Source organism: Ursus arctos, unplaced genomic scaffold (assembly GCF_023065955.2).
Source record: "Ursus arctos isolate Adak ecotype North America unplaced genomic scaffold, UrsArc2.0 scaffold_24, whole genome shotgun sequence".
Lineage (NCBI taxonomy): Eukaryota > Metazoa > Chordata > Mammalia > Carnivora > Ursidae > Ursus > Ursus arctos.
In genome coordinates this window covers 15,440,636-15,463,688 of record NW_026622919.1, presented here as the reverse complement: position 1 = coordinate 15,463,688, position 23,053 = coordinate 15,440,636, and the positions used below count along the sequence as shown (strand labels likewise).

General features: G+C 48.6%; 1 protein-coding gene across 2 annotated transcripts in view; it reads right to left on the bottom strand.

Moving 5' to 3' along the window:
* MARCHF10 (membrane associated ring-CH-type finger 10) overlaps positions 1-23,053 on the bottom strand; it is a 71,632-nt gene that overhangs the window by 6,856 nt on the left and 41,723 nt on the right. For both annotated transcript variants that reach the window (XM_057317982.1, XM_026512536.4), the window contains 4 exons: positions 16,763-18,188; positions 12,567-12,736; positions 10,104-10,213; positions 1,611-1,724 (listed from right to left, as the gene is read on the bottom strand). In XM_057317982.1, coding sequence (XP_057173965.1) covers positions 1,611-1,724; positions 10,104-10,213; positions 12,567-12,736; positions 16,763-18,188 — 1,820 coding nt within the window. The remainder of the gene's footprint in view (positions 1-1,610; positions 1,725-10,103; positions 10,214-12,566; positions 12,737-16,762; positions 18,189-23,053) is intronic.

Here is a 23,053-nt window from a genome sequence, read left to right as displayed (position 1 = left end):
TCAGACTCCATGCTTCAGGGCCTTGGTTCCCACCCATTGGGTTGTTGCTCTGCAGTCCTGGAGGCTAGCATTGCTTACATTAGCTTGCTGACGTCATGGCCATCTGTAACCCATGTCAAACCCTGGGTGCTTTGAAGTTCAATGTGCAATAAAAGGTTCATTAAAAAAGATGGGGAATCATGAAAATAAGGTTATGGAAATGTTAACAAAGGATCATTTCCTGCTTCCTGTACATTTTTTCCTTTTTTTTTTTTTTTTAACGTATTTCTCTGAGGAATTTATGTCACCATTAAAACTACGGAAGAGTTAAAGGAAGGACAGGCCTGGGTCAAAAAGAGGGTGAGATTCCTGAGGAGATATCTTGGCCAAGGCCCAGCCCATTTTCTTAATTGAGAGCTTGGAGTCTAAGGGGAGAATTTACACCAGAAAACAAAAAAAAGTAGGGACAAATCTAGAATTCTTAGGACTAACGGTTGGAACCCAGCATTTTTCACAGGGATGGCTCCAAATGGATTGTAGCAGCCTGCTGTCATTGTGAGGCCTGTGACAGTCTCAGGAACCCTTGGAATCACTGGGTTCCAGCATCTGGGCCGGGACTGGTGCTGGCAGGTGCGTCTTACCCACTTGAGGAAGAAGAGGAGAGAGACATGGAGAGAGATGGGAAGCAGGGGACAGAGAAGAGAAAGTCAAGAGGAAGGGAGGTACATGGGATAGGGTGGCAGTCATTAAAACTGCCTTGTGGCTTGCCCATTGCTACACTGGCTCCCTTGCCGGTCATGACCTTCTGACGCCAGCAGAGGTCAAGTTTCAAGCCTCAGGGGTGTTAGACACTAAAAGCAGATCAGTCCCTGGCATGGCCTTAAGGGAGTGCTCTTTCCTGGCCTGGCCACAGCCAGGCATTCAGCCAAGAGGGAAGGCCGTTGGGGGCCCTGTGTTCTGACTTGACTGTGGCCAAATGGACATTCTGGGGGACTTTGCTGAGGCCAGGCTCCAGTCAGCCACAGGGCCAGGCTTCTCTCTCCAAACTAACTGGCCTCCTGGAAGTCTCCTGGTTCTTGTGTTAAAGGAAGGGCAGCCATAGGTGTTGATCCCTGGTAAATACACTGTCACTTCTCTAATGACAAATGGGACACCAGCAGCACCTTTATTTCTTGGCATTCGCGCACACACAGATGCTGAAATAACACACTCTGGGAACCAAAGCCAAAGAAACAGTTCTCCTTGGGGGAAGGTCCCCTGTTTTTCATGGACCCTCCATGCTTGGGCAGTGGGCCTGCCCAGACATAATGCACGCTCAGCCCCGGCAGCCTTGCTGACCTCTGTTTTCGGGGGGCAAATATCCCTAGAGACTCACTTGCTTCTGTGACCATTAATGACCATTTAATTGCTACTCAAGTAAGTAATTATGTGACGATGGCTTCCTTTTCAGCCAGAAGGCCACCGTGCGCACACTTACGCAGTGTTCATGCTACGGCTTCGCCTGACGATGACGACAGTGCCATAGCCTACCCAGGGGAGCGCGAAGACCTTAGCAGATTGCACATGTAATGCACAACCCTGCGAGGTTTGGGGAAGCGCGGCCGGCCGGGCCGGGTTGGGGCCGGACTCACCCTCTCTCTTACAACTCGGCTGTAGTTGAGCCTCATGAGTTCTGCAAACCTCTGCTCGTAGAGGTGAAGCAGCAGCACCAGGTACAAGCCTGAATTCATCAGCTCATTTTGTGCCTAAATATGGAAAAGAGGCTTTTAAGTTTATCTACAAAATATGCATGATCTAAATCATGGGGTGGAGGGAGAAAAAAAGAATAGAGAAAAGAACCACCAACAAAAAATAAAGGAAAAAATAAAGAAATCACGGGGTGGAAGGTAGTGGGGATACCAGGTGACAAAACACCAGGGCGAGGCCTGTCCTTGGGGACCAGAGAATGGAGCAGGAGGGGATTCAGTGTGGAGGCTGGGCGGCCATTCTGGAATTCCTTTCCACCGAGTGGAGGATGCCCTGGGAAAGCTCCATGCGCCAGGCTCAAGCCCATGCTGTGAACATGTATGGGGCGGTTACATGTCAAAGCCTCGAGCTGGGTGTTATGGGGATTGTGGGGCAAAAGGTCTCCGTGCCCTGCTGGGAGCCCATCATCTGACGTGGGAGAGCCTCATTCAGAAAGTTCCAGGACCGGCTGCGCGTGTCAGCTACAATGGAGATGCACAGGGGGAGAGAGACGGGCTGACTAGGACATGGGGAAGGCCTCTTGGATGGTCCTTAAAGGATGGGAGGGCCTCTGGTTGGCTCTGAGGGTTGGTGAGGGCCTTCCAGACAGAGGCACTAAATGCCAGCAAAGGCCTCGGGGCGGAGAGAGCAGAGCATGTGTCGGGCAACATTCCCGACTCACGAGTGTGGCTGGAGTATCTGGGGAAGGTGTTTGTCCTGGATTGAAAAAAAATTTTTGGAAGGTGGGAACCCATCAGGCAGAACCAGGAGTTTGGATGTCACCGTGTGTGTGTGTGTGTGTGTGTGTGTGTGTGTGTGTGTGTGGTAGCTACTGGCCTCTGACCAGAGGAGTAAACACAATGGGATGTGTCTTAGGAAGGCAGACATTTCTGTGGGAGAATTGGGAACACTGATGCCACAGGTTATTTTATTTTTCTAGATCCCTCGTTTGTCCAGAGAAAAGGCCCCAGGCCTTACAGGTTCTGTATGTTTCTCTCTATATCATTGGGCTTAATGATGGTCTCACCTCCGGCCCCCGCCCTGGCTGGTCTATTATTTAACTCCCGGACAGTGAGTGTGTGCCCGGCGGAGTCCCAGATGGACTGTGAACCTCAGGGCCTTGGCTCATCTCTTTCTCTTTTGGTCAGTTGGCCTGTTTTGTGCTTCTGTTTTGAACGTCCCCTCCCACCGTTCACAGGCTGTGTCCACAGCTTTTCGAGCTGTCACAATGTCACCTCCTTGCAGAACCTTATTTGCTCCGATCACCCCTTTACTCCCTGAGTCCTAACTCTTTTGTACACTGCATCTTGCCCTGGGTAATGCTTTTGCTTTTTCTCGGTGGGTGGGTTGTGTTTCATTTTTCTCGCTGGTGCTTGGAACATAGGGAGGTTCCCAGGGAGGATGTGGCTCTTTCTGGCTGATGACAGCTCCTTGGTCCTCGGCTCTTGGCAGCAGCCTAGGCTGCAAGGCCTCACCCTGGGGACCCTTCCTAGACCTTCAATAAATTAGGGGCCATTAGTAATGGCTCCTCCCCCTCTGCTGCTTTGTTTCCCCACCTGGCCTCCTGTCAAATCCCCATGGGTAGGGGTGTGGGGGTGGGCTAGCTGGTGCTCAGGAAGCCCCGTGGGAGACTAAAATCCCCAGCAGAGGACACGGCCCTCTGCCTCACCTTGGGGAGAGGTCAGAAGCGTGACGGTTTTCCTAGGATAACTGAAGCTCAGACCTGACACAGGGACCACACCTCAGTTCTCTTCTCTTCCCTTCCTTCCCGGCCCATCTCCTTGCCCTCGTTCCATCCAGGGTAGCTCAGGAAGCTGGCCCAGGACACACCTCTTCCAGGACGAAACAGCTGCCAGGAAAGGTGCCCAAATTGAGCAAGGATCGATGCGTTCTTCCTTCTGAGTCTGGTCCAAGTCTGGATCTTGCCCATTGTCCCCAAGGTCACGGCTCAAGGCCCCTCCTCTCTCCTATAGACCTGTCTTGAAAGGCTCTAGTCAACTGTCCTTAGCAGTTAGCCTCCTATTTTTAGACTTGGGTCATGTTTTCTGCGCTCTTCTGACCTTGGCCTGGAGCAAGCAGAGAGGAAGTTGCTTGTTTTCACTTTTTTCTCATCGCCTCCTCCCAGCTTCCCCCTGAGTCTGCGCCTCCTTTGCGGCCTGTCTTAGAAGCTACCGCCCCTGGGAAGCCTTCCTAACCCACCCGTCAGCTCCTCCCCGCACACCAAGCCTCGTCCCTTGTTTGCTTTCTCGCTGGCGCTGGCGGTGGCCTCTCGCGAGTTGCCACCGGTTTTCTCTCCAGCACTCTCTTCGCCAGGAAGCCTTTATGCTCAGAGACACTCTGATGCATAATGGCAAATCAATCAGCTAGAAAATGGCTTGGAACTATCAGGTTTGTCTAAGCATTCAGGGAAATCATTTACTTTTTATGACTCAATAAGGCCCGGAGGCATGCAGATGGGAAAATATCCACTAATGTTTTCTGCAGATAATTTGAAAAGTCACTTCTAGCAGATTGTGTCTCTTCTCGGGTCTGTGGGAGGGAACCTGTCACGCGGCACCATCAATCTCCCTGGCCCGGCTCCTTGATGAGCGCCCTTCGCAGAGCCAGTGATGCTCCACAGAGGGGCCGGGCTGACCAATCAGAGGACGCATTCGCTAGTGAACTCAGAGTCGGCTCATGCTCCGAGCCACAAGTGGGAGGGACTTGTTATTAGAGAGAGTTCCAGGACATTTGTTCGGCAAGGGCAAAACGAGCTAGGTTTTCGAGCATTAGTCTTTGGAGCTGCTCCTGACCCTCCCTCCCAACCCAATTGCATGGGGCATTGACACCCCCGTGCAGTGTAGACGGGGGTGGGGGTGGGGAAGTGGGCTTCAAAGGGAGGGGGCTCGTGAAGCCATGGACAAGAGCCCTGGAGCACTCAGGCTGCCTGCCAGATGTTTTTCTTTCTTTTCTTTTGTCCCACCCCCCCTTCGTTTTGTTTAATATTCATTTTGGCGAAGAGATTTGCTACCTACGGAAATTCTCAATATAATCCACTCAACGAAGCAGACGGCCTGGCTGAATGTTCTATCAAGTCTTCAAACGTGTTCAAGTGATGCTCCCAGGTGTGAGGGTGATTAGGGGGCTGCGTGTGTCCAAGGACATCTGGCCGTGGCTGAGATGGAGCAAAGCCAGGCCTGTGCCTCAGAGCAGTGACAGCCGGAGGCCCGCTGAGACCCTCCTCTGCTGCCAGAAGCACATCTCCATCACGCAGTGGGCGTGGGCCCCCAGAAGGGGCAGCCTGGGGCCGTCAAGCGCGAAGACTTTGGGCAGAGTTTTAACTGCGCGTGGCCAAAGTGCTCCATTTATAAAAATGGAGAAGTAACCTCTATCCTGCCTGTTTGCCCAAGGTGTTAGAGCAAAATGAGCTAATTCAAGGGGACATGGTATTTCACAAAACAAAACTATCCTGTAAGAGGCAAGAATGAAAGATAGGACTCGGGGCAAGGACCCCATGTGCCTTGTTCACGCCTGTGCTGCTCCTGCCTAGCCCAGCACCTGCTATCTAGTGTGTGCTCTATAAATATACGTAAGATGAAAGAATGACAAAAAGTGTATGATTTGGGGCCAGGCAGTGGCCCATTCCGTCATGACTTTTGACGCTAGTGACTTCAACTTGAATATGCATCAAAATTACAGAAAGGGCCTTTTAAAACATAGCTGCTGGGCGCCACCTCTCCCCCTCCCCCAGATTCTGATGCAGTGGGTCTGGGGTGGGGCCAGAGAATGTGTGTTTCTAGCAAGTCCCCAAGGGATGCTGATGCTACTGGTCTGGGGACCACTCGAGGTTGAGAACCACTGCCCTTAAACCAACGATCAACAATTTGTAGCCAGGCAGCTGAATCCGGCCTGAGGACGTGCTCTGGTTGGCAGGCAGGAAGGAAAGGATGGATGAACACGGACTTCCTCAGCTGGGGAGCGCCGTCTTCCTTTTGCCTCCGTTGTGACCCCTCTGTTGCGATGACACTTGCAGGATTCTGACATTTGTGACCTGCCTGGCCTCTAAGGCATTTGAGCATACAATCTGTAATCTCGACTGTCCCTCAGCCTGCTTTCTCGAGGCCCATTTTGGAGTTTGGAACGGTATGTTCAGCTCTTCTCAGAGTTCTTCCTTGCAACCAAAAACTGAGTGCCCCAACCGGAATCTGGGATGAGGCCGATCTCCTGGGTAAGGAGCGACTCCTTCCTGGGCAGCACTCACAGGGGGGACAGATGCCTGTGGGGCTTAATTTTTAGGCATCTTCGAGTCAGGAGGGAGGGAGGGTTGCGTGGCCGCCAGCCCCAATGGGCCTAGGATTGGGCCACCAGGGCCACTCTGCAAACAGCCTGTTAGAGCTCCTAATCTAGCTGCTGGAAGCCTAGGAAAAAACCTTGGCCCTGGGGGACCTACAGAAACCACCCAGTGTCTGAGAGATGGGGGATGATCCCATTTCGATGGCCTGTTAGGGCCCACGGGCAGCACTCTTCCCTTACCTACATGGGTGCATTGAACCAAACCAGGGAAACACTCTGGTCTGAGCCCCTCCCCACCCCCAAAGTCATTGACAATGCTGATTCCCCTCAAAGGCACGTGGAGAGAGGGCTCGCCCCTCTTCTTCCTTCCTGGTCTTCAACATCCCTTCCTCAGGGAGGCCTTCTCTGGTCCTGAGAGTCGGTCAGATCTCTGTGGCTGCACAGCCCTTGCTCTGATCCTCCCATTGAAAGGAAGTGACTGTGTTGGTCTTGGGCACTGAGGTGTCTCCAGCCCCATCTCTGATCTACAACAGGCACCTTTATGTGTATTTCGCCGCTCTTAAAAAAAAAAGAAAATTGATACCTGGCCCCATCCCAGATCAATTCAATCAGAATCTCAGGGGCCCGGCCTGGGCATGAGTATTTTAATAGGGGGAAAAAAAAGACATGAGCTAAATGTTCATTTCAACTATAGCAGATTTGTGTGTGTGTGTGTGTGTGTGATTTTTATAGTTGAGGAGAAGCAAAAACCAACCAACCTAAATGAGAAAAATGCATGAGAATAAGTTGGCGAGTTAGCAGGTTAGTTGAGGTTAAGTGAGACCCAGACTGAGCTGAAGTCAGTTCTAGACTTTTTCTGGTTTTGTCCCTTTCTTGGAATATGTCTGTTTTGGGCACCAGCTACCCAGCTTCTTACAAAAGAACCTGTTTGCCAGGAGCATCAGCCAAGATGGCCCAGAGGACCAAGGTTTGGGAGTCGGGAAGGGCCTGGCCCTCAGAAGCCCAGGTAGGCACATCAACTCCAAGGCCAGGCCAAGGGGCCTCGGCAGCTGGGGCGAATGAGCCGAGGGTGGATTACCTCCTCCCTGTCTTTGTGTTAACAACAGTTAAGTCCGCCGTGGTCCATGGAGAGTTTCTGAACTTGTCTAAGGCTGGCTTCCCTACTGTCTCAAGCTTAACCCAGACTGTTAGCACACGGACTCTAGTAAATCGCAACGGGCCATGGGAGTCAGAACTGCTGTGAAAGGGTGTGCCCTCCACTGTTTTCCATCAGCACGTAAATAGTGCGTGCTGGTTCTTGGGACTGTTTTCTCTCACCAGGCCGGGCCTGCCAATCGCGCTTCTACCTGTGATTATAATGAAGGGCATTTTCAAAAGGCTTTGATGGCCTGTCAGGTTCTTACTGAAACTAATTTAAACTCTTTTCTGCTTCCATGTAGAGTAATTACTGTGCTGGATATTTTCCACTTCCCCCTCCAGCTCCACTTTCCACCCTGCGCTGTGGCCTAGAGGCTGATCTCAATGGATCGCATTAACTAGGCCCCCTTGTTCTCTGGCTTCCCATTGGGTTTGGCCAATGGGAGGCCCTGGCGGGAGACTAGCGGGTGGGAGGAGAGCGCGGCTGGGGTAATGACTCTCCTTGTTCTCTCTCTGCTGGGTGGTGGCGTGGTACCGGCTGCTTTCCTCTCCTGAAGGTCACAGGTTGTTGTGACTCTCTCCTATAACTACAGGTCTCCTGATCCTGGTGACTGCCCCCAGCCCTTGTCACTTGAGGCCTAGAATGGTCATAGCGCCAGTCCGAGGATGCTTATTTACACCTTGTTGGCTTCTTTTCCTGCCCGCTTTTGGCCTTCATTCAGCTCTCTTCACTCACCCCTGTGGAGGGTGCCAGCATGTCTCCTGCCTAGATTCTTGCTGACACAGTTCCTTTCGTGGTTCTTGGTCAAAGGTGCTTACAGCCACTTCTCTCAGCTGCAGGAAAGCAGTGATGCCAAGGTTATGGGTCTGACCCCTGCGTGGGCCAGGTGCCTTTTTTCAGTGATGGACTCCAGCCCGGTCCGGGTGCACTTAGCTTCCTCCTTCGAGTCCAGAGAGGCTGGGCATCTCTGAGGCTGTCGCGTGGCGGTTGCATTCCCTGAGCACCTTGCTCTCCACAGGTACCTGGTTAGAGGATGTACTCAAGTCTTTTCCTGCGTCCCATCCTGTCGGGGAGGAATGATCTCCTACTTCCTTCAGACGACAGAACTGAGCTCCAGAGAGTGTGTGTGCTTTCCCTGAGGTCACACAGCAACTCTGGGGAAGGGAACAAGATTTGCGTTCACACGGTAGTCAAAGCTGGTGTGCTTTGCGGTGGGGCATGCCGTGTCCGGCTACAGGAGTGCAAACGTGTTAGTATGACTGGAAAAATGTACCATTAGGGAGTTGCGTCTACAAATACCATTGGTGAACCCAACAGTGCTCGGCCTTCGTGGCTTCACAGAGGGTGAACCATGCAGAGACACTTGGAACCAAAAGGAGTCTTCACTAGCTAAGGCATTTTCCTGGGCTGTACTGTTCTGGCAGTAGTCCATGTAACCTGGCCTGGTCTGGGCGTGTCCTTCTCAGGAAGTCCTACAGGCTCCATTTCCTGAAATAATCTCTGAGAGGACCACGTGGAAGCCTCCTGCGCCCCGGCTGGCACCCTGACCTCAGGCGCCCACAGGGCCTGCTTCCTTTCAGTAGGGTGACCCCAGAAGCACTTCTGTTTCTCATCTCAGTTCTTGGGGCTGGTGACAGAGTGATTTGAGACCCTTGGGCCTCAAAGCGGATGGACACAAACTGCAATTCATTTCTCAGGAAATCCTTTCTTCCTTTCTTTTCCCCTCCCTCCCTCTTTTCCACATCCTGATGCCCAATCTCTTCAATGCTGGTGTGGCACTATGTCCGTTCTAGCACATTTCTTGTTTGTGCTCTATGAGTCTTTCATTCTTACCAATAGTTTCTTCTTTTGTCTAGCAGCCTTCGGATTTTCCACAGGTAACTAAACAATTGCCCAAACTCACACGGAGCGCTGTGACGCAGCTGTGCCTTAGGTCTGGACGCAGGTTAATGATCCGAAAGCCAAAACGACTCCCCTGAAGAATGACATCTGATTGACGGACTCCACACCCAGCGTGGAGCCCAATGTGGGGCTTGAACCCACGACTCTGAGATCAGGACTTGAGCTGAGATCAAGAGTTAAATGCTTAACTGACAGAGACACCCAGGCGCCCAACACACCTTATCTTGAGCGAAGTAGACATTAGTCCATTAGCCACATGCGGCTTGTGGCTTCCATACTGGGCAGTGCGGTTCTAAATCAAGGGTCGTTTGCCCGAGAACTAAACATTGAACTATTATCCTGAGCATGAATCACCTGCCCACCTAAGGTTAACTAACGTTCACAGCATTAGAATTGCAATCAGGGGCACCTCGGTGGCTCAGTCGGTCAAGCATCTGCCTTCAGCTCAGGTCGTGACTCCAGGGTCCTGGGATCAAGCCCCACGTTGGGCTCTGCTCATAGTAGGGAGTCTGCTTGTCCCTCTCCCTCTCCCCCAGCTTGTGCTCTCTCTCTCAAATAAAGCCTTAAAAAAAATTGCAATCCAAATGCCCCAGGAGAATTGCTTCACCCGGTATTAAAAAGCACACATTAGGTACTTATGACCTGTTTATTAACCTTGAGTAAAGCAGTTTCTTATTACCCAAGAGTTACTTGATATGTAAATTGGGGACCATTTCCTCCAAGACCTGATTTTTTTTTTCTTTGTTGCTATTACACTTACATTACTTCAGCAAATTTGGGTGTGGAGCTTGCCAGACTATGCCTGTTTCTGTGTCCAGTCAGTGACTGTGGCTTCCTACTTTTGTCCCTGACCACAGCAGGACCTCAACCCAGAGTGGCATAGACTTTTGAACCCTGCCACCCCCCACCCCACGCCACCATCATGGTCTGACTTAGTAGCACACCTTCTCGAAGACGTGAGGACACTCCCAGATTCATCCTATGCACTGGCCTTCTGCAGTCCTGTTATCAGGGAAAGCCTTTCTTCCCACCCTGCGTCTCTAACCCACTTCGCCTGTGGAGGCAGAGAGGCGTGAGCGTCCCTTACCCGGGATTGCTGGTGCTTCTGGTAGAAGTCGGTCACATTAAAATCACCCAGGTCGACCAGCAGGCCTCGCTTACACATCTCACAGGTCTTCACGGCGCCTAGATCCGCTCCTTAAATTAAAGAATTCTTTGTTACATGTAACCCTTGGTCTTTATGTGTTCACACCCTGGGTCTCTTTGTGTTGACATTCTGGGAGTGAACTCGTGTGTATTATGAATTCTGAGTTTCAGTGACTTTTTTTTCTTTTTTTAAGTCAGCCATCTTCTGTAGAAAAGGACCTCGAATTTGAGATCTGGAAAATTTCCTTCATAATAATCATTTTCCTTATTATGCAAGCTTCCTATGAGTGAAATTCCCGTGACTTTTAAATAATAGGTCTTGCTGTCTGTTTAAACATAAACAGACTGGTTCATAAAATTGGAATCGCTACGTGGAGGCTGAGAGTCTGTAACACAGGTGTTGGCCGAAAAGAGCGAATATTGGCCTGTGTTGTTGCTGCTGTTTCTGACAGACCTAACACAGGTCCAAGCAAATGAGTAAATGGGGACCGAACTGACGGCAGAAGCTATTCTCAGCGCGTGGTTTCAAAATCTGCCTTTGCGCTCGCCCAGGCGACTTCCCACCTGAGAGAGTGAGGGGGCCACGGGCCACGTGTGGGAACCACGACGGCAGTACCCCTGGCCAGCACCTGAGACCAAGCTCAGCCTCATCCCGGAAAAGAAACTTGAGAAGCCTTCCTTTGTCGCAGAGGGTTTTTTTGTTTGTTGTTTGTTGTTTTTAAGCATGCATTCTAGGCCAGCACTTTTTCTCTGCTTATCCCAGTCCCCAGAGCAAAACTGAAAGCTGCAGGAACTGTGCCGTGCTGAAGCAAACATGACGCTCTGCGCCTTCCCCCTCACCTGGGTGCTGCATTTTTGCTAATGATGTGCCGGTGTTTATTTTATGCGTTAGCAAAATAGAGGACTGGTTAGTTATCTGCGTGTGCTCGGTAAAGATAGGGTTTGCGCCGTTTTAGACCCCAGTTCTACTTTGCCTCACTGGGGACATGAAGCAATAGTAAATAATAGAGAACTTCAAAAGACAAGGATAAACGGTAATCCCATGTCTGCACTTTGCTTGATTTTTTTTTTTTTTTTTTTTAGCGCCATTCTGTAATACTTTAGGCTTCTGAGTGTCCCTTGGGTCTTCCGATCTGATCCCACTCAGCACACTCCTACTGACATTGGCGTTTACAAGCATTTAGCAGGGCTTCCGTTACACATTTCATGAGTAATTTTTTCCTGCGCTAAATGTTTAATTGGCCCAAATTTGCAGTAAGATAAAACATCGCATGGCAGAGTCATTAGCAGTCGAGATCCCCTTGTTTCCTCCCTGTCTGAAGGACTGAGTACCCAGCTCGCTGTGGGGAGATGTGTTTAAGCAACTTGGGTGGTGGGCCTAGGTTTCTCCTGCTCAGGAAGATACTCAGGAGGGAAAAGGGATCAGGAAGGAGACAGTTAATCCGATCATTCCACTGTTCATTCCTCTTTCTCTCTAGGGAGTGTGGCCACACCCCGTGGGGACAGGATGAAGCTCTTAGGCCCCCTCCCCCGCAGGCTGCCTGGAAGAATGATAATCAAGGAGGAGAACGTAGAAGAGGAGAGAAAGAGGATCCTGGCTATGGGGTAAAAGGTTTTCAGGGAGTTGTGTCTGAAAGACACCATGGCTATTTGTCATTGAGTTCTTGCATTGCTTTCCCCTGTGTTTTTGTTCAAGTTGCCCTTCTTCCCAAAACCAAGTTTTAAAGAAACCCCCTGTTCTCTGCCAAGAAAACGCCAGCTGACCTACCCAGGTGGCTGTATTTAGGTTATAACCTCCCCAGGGAGCTGAGAAGGGGCTTCACACCCAGTTACAAGATCTGCAAAAGACAGAGCCGACAAAGCTGGCACATGGAAATCTCTTTATCTAATATGGTTCTAGAAAATTAGATCAGTGCTCTTTTCCTGCCCCTACTGCAAAATTGCAGCTTGGCTCAGTTTCTTAGGTGACACCCTCCTTCCCCCACAAATAAAAGGAAGCGGAACTGTTTTTGCCAGGTGTCCATGAGTGGGCACGGCTTGCTGTGTGCTCGTTGAGATTCAACCACTGACCTATTTTAGTTTCCTTCCTCCTGGGAGGGAATCTTAGCATCTCTGCTCAGGCAGGGTGGGATTCAAGAGCAGACTCCAGGATTCTTCTCTCAGACTTGGAAAACTAATTCATTTCCCTCCCATCATTTAAAGGCAGCATTTAGTCCCGCTACTATCCATCAGGGCTGTGAACGAGAACCCTGGGCTCGGGGTGGCGGGGGGGGGGGGGGGCATGGCTCTCCTGGCTTCCGCTCCTGGAGGAGAGAGAGCTGCCGTCCAGGCTCTGAGACCCACACTGTGACGTCTCGTTAATTATAGGGCGATGCATGCTTGCCGCCCTTCCTTCCCCACCTACCTGATGTTATTTTCACTTTCAGCCACTTTTTCAGGCACTCCTGATGAACAAACCGCAGGCTTCCCACACAGCCGCAAGGCTCCAGGAGGGGGTTGGTTGGGGAACCCCCTGCAATCTGACAGATGCGACACAGGTCTCCCTCCTCCTCTTCCTCCTCCTCCTCCAGGAGACTAAATGGAAAACAAGCCCTGGTGACCAGGGGTCTGCACAGTTTCTACAGGCTACAACTACTAATACTACTTCCCAGGACGTTAAAGGGAGAGGCCCCACCAGGGCTCCCCAGGCTCCCCCACGGCTCCCTCCAACCCTACTGAAAATTCCTCCAGGTGACAGATAGTACGTGCATGGAACCTTGTATCAGGCTCCTTGGCAGTTACTGACACGTGTGAGCCGACCGGAAGAACCACCCCTACCACCAGAAATCTAGAGGGGGGGACAGGGCTACAGAGGAAGACCATGGAAAAGGCTGGGAGCCCCTCTCCCAGCTGTGGCCACTGTGAGGGGAGCCGGTGGTGTGCCGTGCTGGTGAGTGTGTGGGGTCTGCAGGTGGGGGCCTGAGTTTGAGGCTTGCCTCTGAAATTTGTGAGTTTGAGAACTCTGGACAAGCTTCTCAGGTCTCTGTTTCCTCACGTGTAGAGCCATGCGATGATAATACCGCCACTACCTAGCTGACAGGGTCGTGGGCAGACCGGATGCCATGGTGACGGTGCAATTGTTCTGAAGACTGTAAAGCGCATCTAGTGTCTGGGGAAGCGTCTGCACACAGACATCACTCAACAGATGGTGGTCGGGATGTTGGCGAACCAATGAACCTGGACGTGAACTCACCGATAGCACAACACTTGGCCAACAAATTATGCCAACTTTCCAGAATGTAAGCTGCTGGAATCTGATACAGATGAAATTGTGAAAATGTAAGCAAATATTTTTGTGTCTAATAACCGATGATTGGAGACTAGCAGTCGATATTCACGTAGGGGGCTCTAAGAAGCCTAAGACTTGTTCGTTAGGATCCTCATGGACTAGGGGCTGTCTGGCCAAGGAAAGGAAACTGGCTAGAGACTAAAATCAAAGAAGAGGAAGAAACGGGCATTGCTCAGTTTCTCCAGAGACCTTCCTCTCCAGGAAAGGGAAGTCTATGAAAAGGAACAGAATTATAGTTTTCTATTACGGGCACAAACAAAAGAAGAGATACAGCACGCTTTTCAAAGACTCAATATCTCCAAGATGTCAGTTTTCCCCAGAATAATCTATAGATTCAATGCAGTTTCAATGAAAATCCCAACAAGCTGAGTCTGAATCATATATAATCAAGGGCTCTTAAGGAACAAAATAGGGAAGGAGGCTTTGCGCCATCGGCTACCGAAACTGATAAAAGCTACAGACATAAGACGATGTAGTATTGGGTTAGGACAAAACAAAAAGGAACAACAAGCCAGAACAGAGAGCTCTGGAACAGACTGGGACAAGAAAAATACAAATCACAGTCCCTAAAGAAGTTGGACGCATTCGACTTCATTAAAATTAAGAATTTATTTTCATTAAAAGACATCAAGAAAGAGAAAAGACAAACTACAAATTGGGAAAAGATATTTCCAACACGCAACTGTTAAAGGATTAGATCAGTGGCCAGAATGTTTAAGGGACTCCTAAAATAAAAGAGAAATATTCTAAAGGAAAAAAGGGCAAAAGATATAAATAAGTATTCTACAGAAGAGGAAACACAAATGGTCATTTGATATTTAAAAGAGCACATAAAATGCCTAACCTCATTAACAGTCAATGAAATTAAGTGTAAATTGAAGCCACAATATCATTTTATTCCCATTAGAGAGGCAAAGTTTTGAAAAGCCAGTCAACGTAAGTGCTGGCAAGGCCGCACAACAGTATACATTACTAGTGAGACAGGAAACGGTCATCCCTGAGCATGGCGGCAGGTGTGCTAACCTCCAGCTCAGCAATTCCACCCCGAGACGAACATCCCAGGGGACTCTTCCCATGTGCACCAGGAGACATTTGCAAGAACATTTACGCGGCACCGTTTGTAGAAAACAGTAGAGAACCCCAGTGCCCATCAACAGAAAATGGCTGACTTGTGGTACATTCATATAACGGAATACCCTGTAGTCGTGAAAGCGAACAAAGTCAAGCCAAAACTATCAACAAGGATGCCTCTTGCTAACGATGCTGGGGGACAAAGCAAGTCACAGAGGAACAGATATTGCATTTCTACGGAGTTCAGAAATAATGGTAGCATTTCTACAGAATTAAAAAGTGTGCACTATATATTGTTTATATATATATATAAATTTTTGCGTGGGAAAACCAGAAAGCAAAAAACTTCCAACAACAACAAAATTAAAAGCAAAGGAGGGGCGCCTGGCTGGCTCAGTGGGAGTTGCATGCAACTCTTGATCTCAGGGTTGTGAGTTCAAGCTCCACGTTGGGTGTAGAGATGACTGAATTAAAAAATTTTTAAAAATTGAAAGCAAAGGAATGATAAATGCAATGCCGGAATGGTTTCCTGGGGACGGAAGGGGCAGGGAGGTTGTAGATGAGGAAGATGAGATAGGGTGGTGGGTGAGGGGCTCAAGGGCTCCAGTAAAGTTCTGTGAGCTGGAAGGTAGGTACCGGGGTACGTGGGTTTTGTTTTATTTCGAATTCGCTAATTATTTGTATGCATTAAAGTAACTAACCAAGGGGAAATTTTTAAAGAGTGTAAGTGGCACTGAGACATGGGCTTGAAATATTAAAATCAGGCATAGTATAAAATATGAGCCAATGTGTACTAAAAATTGCATTTATATGCAAGGATAAAAGACGGGAAGGGAAGTCTTTTTGTAGTGCTCATCTCCGGATTATAGGATTACAGGTGATTTTTTCTTTGAAGTTTATATTTTTTGTATTTCCAAAAATGAACATTTCTGAGATAATAAGAAAAGCATGAGGTTTATTACATACGGGGGAAAAAAAGGTGTCTGATAAAGTACACAACTCATAGCTGTTTAATGCATTGCCACACTGAGACGGGGATGCACTTTTAAAAGAAATCATTTCTAGCCCAAAGGCATCACTTTGGGCTGGTGGAAGTCCAGACTCCTGACAAGTGGGTCTGAAGGTATATTTCTGGGTAGGTGTAAATGGGAGCGTGAGAGGCCTTTTGGCCCTTAACCGTGGATCTGTGTGCTTGTAGCTTACATAACGTGAAAAAGAAAAGGTCCTGCCAACAGGAAAGTTACTCGTTCCTGCAATTGGATAACAATCCTAGAGGAATTGTCGGGGTGCATCCTGTGTCCTGTCTCACCCTCCTGAACGCTCATTCACTGCCATGGAATTTTCCCACTTGCAAATGAATATCAATTGGATAATTAATGGCCCAAATGAGCCATAGTAACATACACAAAGAAGGCTTGCATTCAAAGAATCCATTTCCAGATCAGTAAGCCAACATTAGGGCGTGGTAACAGCTGTCATAAAGGAAAGGGTCGAATCCTGACATGGTGTCTAATGATGGCTTTAAAAGGTATCAAATTTCGCAGTTGTGAAATATCCCCAAATCATCTTACAAGACAGTGAAGATCAAAGAAAAGGGCAATCCACAAAAAAGATCTTATTTCTCTCCCATGCATGAGAAAGAACACAGGAAATGGAAGCCGTGGTTACCCCAGCACAGCCCTGCAGAGAACCCAGGTAACCATGGTAACTGGTTGGGACCGGACTTTTGGTTGGAAAGATTCAAAGTCTAGAGCTGTTGGTTGGATTTGCACAAAGTCCCAGGAGAGAGAGCTGGTGAACTTCAAGCGTGGAGTGGTTCACGCTCTGGGGAGACAGCAACCTTTTCGTAAAAAATCCTGGTTCCTAATTGCTGGTGAGAAGAGCTGGCCCTACATAGCAGTCCCAAGCCTCTGACGTCCAGCAAACTTGCCTTCCTTAAAGTTATGGTATTCAAGGAAAAAACCCTTTGGGAATACTGAAGAGATTGAACTGGAGCACCAAACTTTTCCTCATAGATACATATATCCCAAGAGCAACAAAATAGACAATTTCCTCTATATGAACAATCGTTAGAATGCCAAAGAAGGGCCTATGTATGATTTAAAATTCCCATGATGCTCTAATGAAGGCACCGCTTATTTCTACCTGGGAAGCATGGAATAAAAAAAAAGTATATACATCTAATTACGAAAATTCCTCACCTTTCTTGTAGTCTCTTGAGTTTCTCAGGGTCTGCCTTTATCTTAATGGCTTCCTTTTCATCCGTGAAAGCAGAGACTGCCGTTCTGTTTCCATTATCATTTTGATTTGGGAAACCAGGGACCGCAAAGAAAGTAAAAGGTATGTTTTCTTGCACGGACCCAGGCACATGCAGATGGCCTTGTAAGTTCATTCTTGATGGAGAGGAGCTGGAAGACTCCACCAAGGACAAGTTGCTTTGAGGATTTAGTAAGAGGTCTTCCGTGTATAATGGAGCCTCCTGAGATGGGCTTGTTAAAGTAACATCTTGTCCCCTGACATCAAATTCATGTGCACTGTTTACTGGAAAATAACTATGGTTTTCAGCACTGACAAATGGATTCCTATTTCTAATGGGGGACAGTGGTCGACGAACATTAAACCTTGGGTTTCCCTCTGAGTCTGTGCCGTGAACGAATGTAGATGACGTTGACAAGTCTACTGGAATATCCGCTCTCAAAGCTGAATGCATGAATGATCCAGGAGTGTTATAAGATGAATTCGCTGGTGATCTTGGAGCTGTTGATCTACCAGAAAGAAAATAGTCAAGCGAATTACTAGAACCGTTTAAATAGGCGTGCCATTCTCTTTCATAATCGTGGGTACCAGGCCTGTCTTCCATTGAAGTACAATCTCTAAAGACATTTTCAGCATTGAGGTCACCATCTAGACTAGTGTCGGATTTGGTGTCCCACGAAGGAAAGGTGCTGTTCTCATGTTCACTGTCACCACTGTCATTCTCTTTAGGAGACCCCCCATCAGGTGGCTCGGGGTCTTCAAACACCCTTGGCCCAGCAGGAGGCGTCTCTGTCACTGGCTCCATTGCATTGCTTATTCTTAACGAGCCATGACTAGACTGACTGGACTCATTTCTTCTTACAGAATTAGCTCTGCAATTTTCAGGGTTTTCCTCAAAATTTTTATTTTTGGCCTGAGTGGCCAATGTCCCAAGAAATCGACTTCTCTTATGATTGGGAGGAGAACGAGGTGGGTGCGTACCAACCAACAAAAGTCCTTCTTCTACGAGGGTCTCTTCTTCCGTGTCATCACCTTCTCCTCCAGGGTTTAAGGATAAAATGGAATAAAAATCTTTGTCTCTGAACCTAAATGGTGCCCTTCTTGGTCCTCCCGTGGTGGTGGTTAGGAGCGGTGGCCCCAAGGACTCACTCAACACCTGAGGGCTGTTTGCTCCTTGGAAGGCCTGAGATGGGCCTGGATGTGGCTCATTCTGGGAAAGAGCACTTGGGTCTCCGTTTTTGGCTCTCTCAGGGGTATTCTCAGTCATGGTCATTAGCTGTGAGGATGAGACTAAGTTTCTTCTCTCTCGAGTTGGCCTCTTCAGCTTACTGTCACTTGCCCACATTGGGCCCTCTTGTGGAACCACTGGATCTGCATGGAGACAAGACAAGTGTATCATTCTCCTATAGGGGCTCATGATGAAAGCCCTCTAACACCAAGGGTGAGAGTCCCTCAAGGCAACAAAGAAGCCTAGGGAAGAAAATATGCATGGTTACAATGGCTGGAGGTACAAAAGGAGGGCAGTAGAGTTAGCTTCGTTTTACTGCTTCTTGGATTCTCCTTTTGTGTATTTGTGGAGCCCAGGTTGGTTCTAGGGAGACCGGGTGACCCCGAGGATACAGGTCTTTTCTGCAGAAGCTTTGGGAAGGCTGTCCTGTCCAGGTCAGCCAGAGCTGATAATGGGTAAATCTCAAATGATGCTTTTCCTTCCAATATTTATGGAGAAGGAAAACCAGCACTCCAGGAATAGTTTCTACAAAAACCAGCAGTGACCCCTCATCTGGATTCGTTCGACGTGCGTTTATGACACTCCTTCATACACAGCTTTACAAAATCTTAAGGAAAGTATAATCTACCTTGGCAGATGGGAGAGAAGGCTCTAGAAGCTGGTGTCTAGTTACCCTGATGATTTTGGTTACATTTACTGCTTAGTGCCATAAAAATTATAACTCTCTGATGAGCTGCTTACCTTCTCTTTGTCACTAGTCCCCAGTCGATCTCTAACCTCTGGCTCTGACAGAATTCTTCCCCCTACCCCCTGATTCTAAAGTATGAAGAGATGTCCAGAGAGGAGGCGGCAAAGGGCCCAAATGGGTGGGAATTTCTAGCGGTGAAATCATGTCAAAACTTGCCTTATAAAAATACTGAATAAGCACTACTTACTGAGGGCTTGTACCGAACGGGCCAAGCACCGTACTAACTGTATCACGTACACACATTTCAGCCTCACAACCCTATGAAACAGGTGCCACAATCACACCACACTCTGAGGGCACCAAGGCTTAGGGAGGTCCCCCCACTTACCCACGGCTGTATTTCTAGTCCGTGATGGTGCGATCATTCGAACTCAAGCCAGCCTGATGCTCCGGTTTGTGTTCATAATCCCTACCCTGCACCCCCCTTCAGAAACTGGCTGGCCTTCCCACTTCCTCGTGGAAATGAGAATCCGTTTAATTCACTGTGACGTTGTGTGCGCTACTCAGGGTTTTTTACCCTCTCAATGCGGATAGGACACTGAAAGTACTTCTCTGACTCCACTTCCCTTTGTTCCCTCCCGGCATTGGCCTTCCCGCCCTGCTCCCCTCATGCTGTCCTGCAGAATCTAACGAGGCGCTGCCGTCCTTATCGTTCGTTCAGCTTCTAAAGCCACTCACCCCATAGAGGGGACGGGACTCCACGGTTCGGGGAGGCCTGTGTCAGTACTAGCTCAGGCGAGGATTTGATTTGCAAATCCCCAGAGCATCTGGCCCCGCCAAGGGCCAAGTCAATACTGACTCACTTTAATTGAGGGCCTCCCGGGGAGCGCCAGTTTCTAATGTCCTAATACTCCGTAAGCCTCTTTTATTGTTAACTGCATGGGACACTCAGTGATGCGGTGTGCTTTTTTACTCATCAGCTCTTCCAGAAATCAGTTAAGCTCTCCTCTCAGGCCCCTTGTGGGTTTTAGAAACCCCAGTAGGAGACGCATCAGCGATTCCAGGAAGCCCTGAGCATCTGGCTGTGTATGTATAGGAGCGGAGCTGGTTCGGATCGTGTTCCGAGGGACACATGCTTCTATGGGACCCACTGAATCCTCTTGACAATTTATTTGGGGGGAGGCGGGGGGAAGTGATAACAGGAGGTTTGGAAACGCAGGCTCTGGTTGATTACTTTTCATTTTGAATTGGACGAAGGGCCTCAGAGATTAGCTGAGGAGTGCTGCAACCCGAGTCTTCTGGTCTGCCCCGGGATGCACAGCGGCCCCTCTGCCCTGAGCCAATTTAGTTTGGGCTTCGGAGACACCTGCACCAAACAAGCAGTTAGGAGGTGTCACCCAGCGACGCTGGCTTCTGAATGCCGCAGGGCGGCTCCTGGGGATCCCAGCACACCCCAGGGAGTGCATCTCCACCCTTCTTTGTCACCACCACTGTCTTCCTCTTTTAAGGCTCAACCAGCCTTCCCTGGTGTGTTTCCTTTAAAAGTGGCAGACAGCACCATTCTATATTTATGCTATTTTAACCTGATTTCTTACGTCTGTCAGAGAGGGAGCAGATTTCATAGCTCTGGGGCTGGGAATAAAGATCCCCTTTGGTATGCCCAGATGTGCTATTCATAGACCAGGCCCTACAGATTCTGCCTGATGCCTCTTGGGCCCCCTGTGGACTTCAGCTCAGAAGGGAGGGCCTCCCACTTCCGGGAGTTCGACTCCGTGCGACTGAATGTTCTAGAGGCAACAAGATGAAGCCAGAAAAAGCATGTGTCTACCCTCATGCTATGTCTTTGGTCTAGACTTCTTCATGTGCTTGACCAACCAAACCAATGTTTCCTACATTCCAACAGCCATAGACTTTTAACTTTTTCCTCTGGTTATATAAGTTAGTCAATATTCATTTGGAGAAAATTTGGAACTTTCAGAAGAAGATGAAGAAGAAGAAAAAAACCCCATAATCTAAAGCTCGGATGGCAAGTGCTCCTGTTTCGGAATTCAGGGGTGGGCTGCAAACTGAAAACCCCTGGGCTATTTTCATCCCACCGTAGTGCTTTGGCTCAGCCTTTGAACACGGAGTCGACCACCCGTAGGTGGAGGCTGTATGTGCTGGTTTACCTCAGTCCCCGCCCGCAGTCTCGGTTATGTGTGTCTCCTGCCACGTCCGCCTGTTCCCTGAAGGCATTTGAATTTACAACTTCAAGCTCTCTTACCTAGAAATACTTATTCAAAAAAAGCCAAAATTGGAATATTTGGATACATACAACTTTATGTCCTGCTTTCTTTCCCTAAACTTTTTATCGTGAGCATGACCTCCTGCCATAAATTCAATTATTTTGTAAGAACAGGATAGTAAGTACAGGTTAAGATACATGATATAAATGTATCCTAATTTAACTCTTCTCCTATTCTTGGGTAGATAAGTTGCTTCACCGTTTTTTGCTGATACAAATTACCTGGTGATATATGTCCTTGTTCATAAATCCTTGACTGCATGTCTCATTAGACTAGATTCGCAGGCGTGGTGGAATTGCTACGTCAAAAGATATGACCCTTCTAAAGACTTTTCACACAGGGTGCCAAATTCCGGTTTGTACCAAGTTACCCTATAGGTAGGATGTGAAGGTGTCTCTCATAGATGTGTCACCAGCAAAGCATGCCAAGTGTTTGGCATAGCGTCGGACACAACAGTGCCCAGGAAATGCTACTCATTTCACTACCAGTATTGAGTATTATTTTAAAAACCTTAGCCAATTTGGGAGACCAAATTGATCTCATGCAAATTTACATGTATTACTTAGATTCAACCTGGGTTTTGTGTTTTTCTTTTTTTTTTAACAAATGTTTATTAGCTACCTGCATTTCTTCTGTGAAATTGTCTGCTATGCCTCTTCCCGTTTTTCTATTAGGGATTCGTGTTTTTCTTATTGATTTGTAAGAGCTTTCTATATATTACCTCTTTGTCACATTTGCTTCAAGCCTCTCCCTGATCCAAGTCAAACGTCTGGCTCCTACTCCAATTTATGCAAACCACTTTAGAATGTGAGAGAAAGAATTAGAGACTAGTGAAGAAAAAATTGGGTGAAGACAAGGAGCCCTTATCCTTATGTAAGAGAAAACTGAATATATACCAGAAAATTGGGACGAATTGTCAGTAAATCTCAGGATAATAGAACATGTCTTCTGGATACAGGCAGAGGATTGTATGAGCCTCATGGGTTCGGGAACATTCCATGCACGGGGAACCTCCCCTTTCAGATAATATTCAGGGGTTTACTAGGGCCACCAGGGAGATGGCAAGGGAGAAACTAACAGGAGTTTGTGCCCACTAGAGCTAGGTGCTGGTCAAGGTATTATTTCCTTTAGTTATGATAGCAATGCAGCAAGGTGGATTTTATTATCTTGAACTTTAGACAAGGGAACTATAACCCAGAGTTTTTTCTGCTTGACCAGTCCAGCCTCCAAGGGTGGGAGGAAGAAGCCCTGGGAGGAGTGAGAAGGGAGGTCTGTCCTTCTCAACAGGAGGCGTTAGATCACTAGGAGCCTGTGATAGCTGGTTGCCATGGATTCACATATGCTCTCAGTGCCCCTAATCCAAGCTATCCCAGCCACTAGCACGTTCTATATTTACAGGTGTCCACCAAAGCATAGACCACATGTTAAAATAAAACCTACTACATTCATTGTGTGGTTAGGAAGAGGGCTGTTCAGTGGTTTCTCCAAGGGGAAGACTAGGTCCATGGCAAGGTTGGCTGTCAAGTGTCACTTTCTTTGAGTCCTATGGAGGTTCCTTGGGTCCTATTTCTTCCGTCACCATAGGTGAGGGTAACGTGGTCCGTGGAGCGGCATGGGTTGGGCCTTTGGATGCTCAGGACTGAAAGAGGAGGTATCCACCAAAGCAGTGTTTGGAAATAAAGCGTATATTTATTTTGATGTTATTTCTTACACATTGAGATCTTGACACGCTGGGTGGGAGGTGAGAAGATCCCTGTGGGACGTGAGCAGCCTGCCACCCACAGACACCCATCCACCCCTCCTGGGCCAGGTGAGATATCCCCAGCATTGCACACTGCTTCTCCACCCCTCATTGCCCACCGTGACCCCACCACCCACCACCCAGATGCCCTCTCCAGAAGCCGAATCGCTGGCCTCCACTCAAGACCATGCACAGGCACGCTTAATGGAATAAATGGGAGAAAAAATGAAAACAAACTCCCCGCCTGCCCTACCATTTCCTGCCAGCCTCTCTTGGAGAAGGAACTAGATCCAA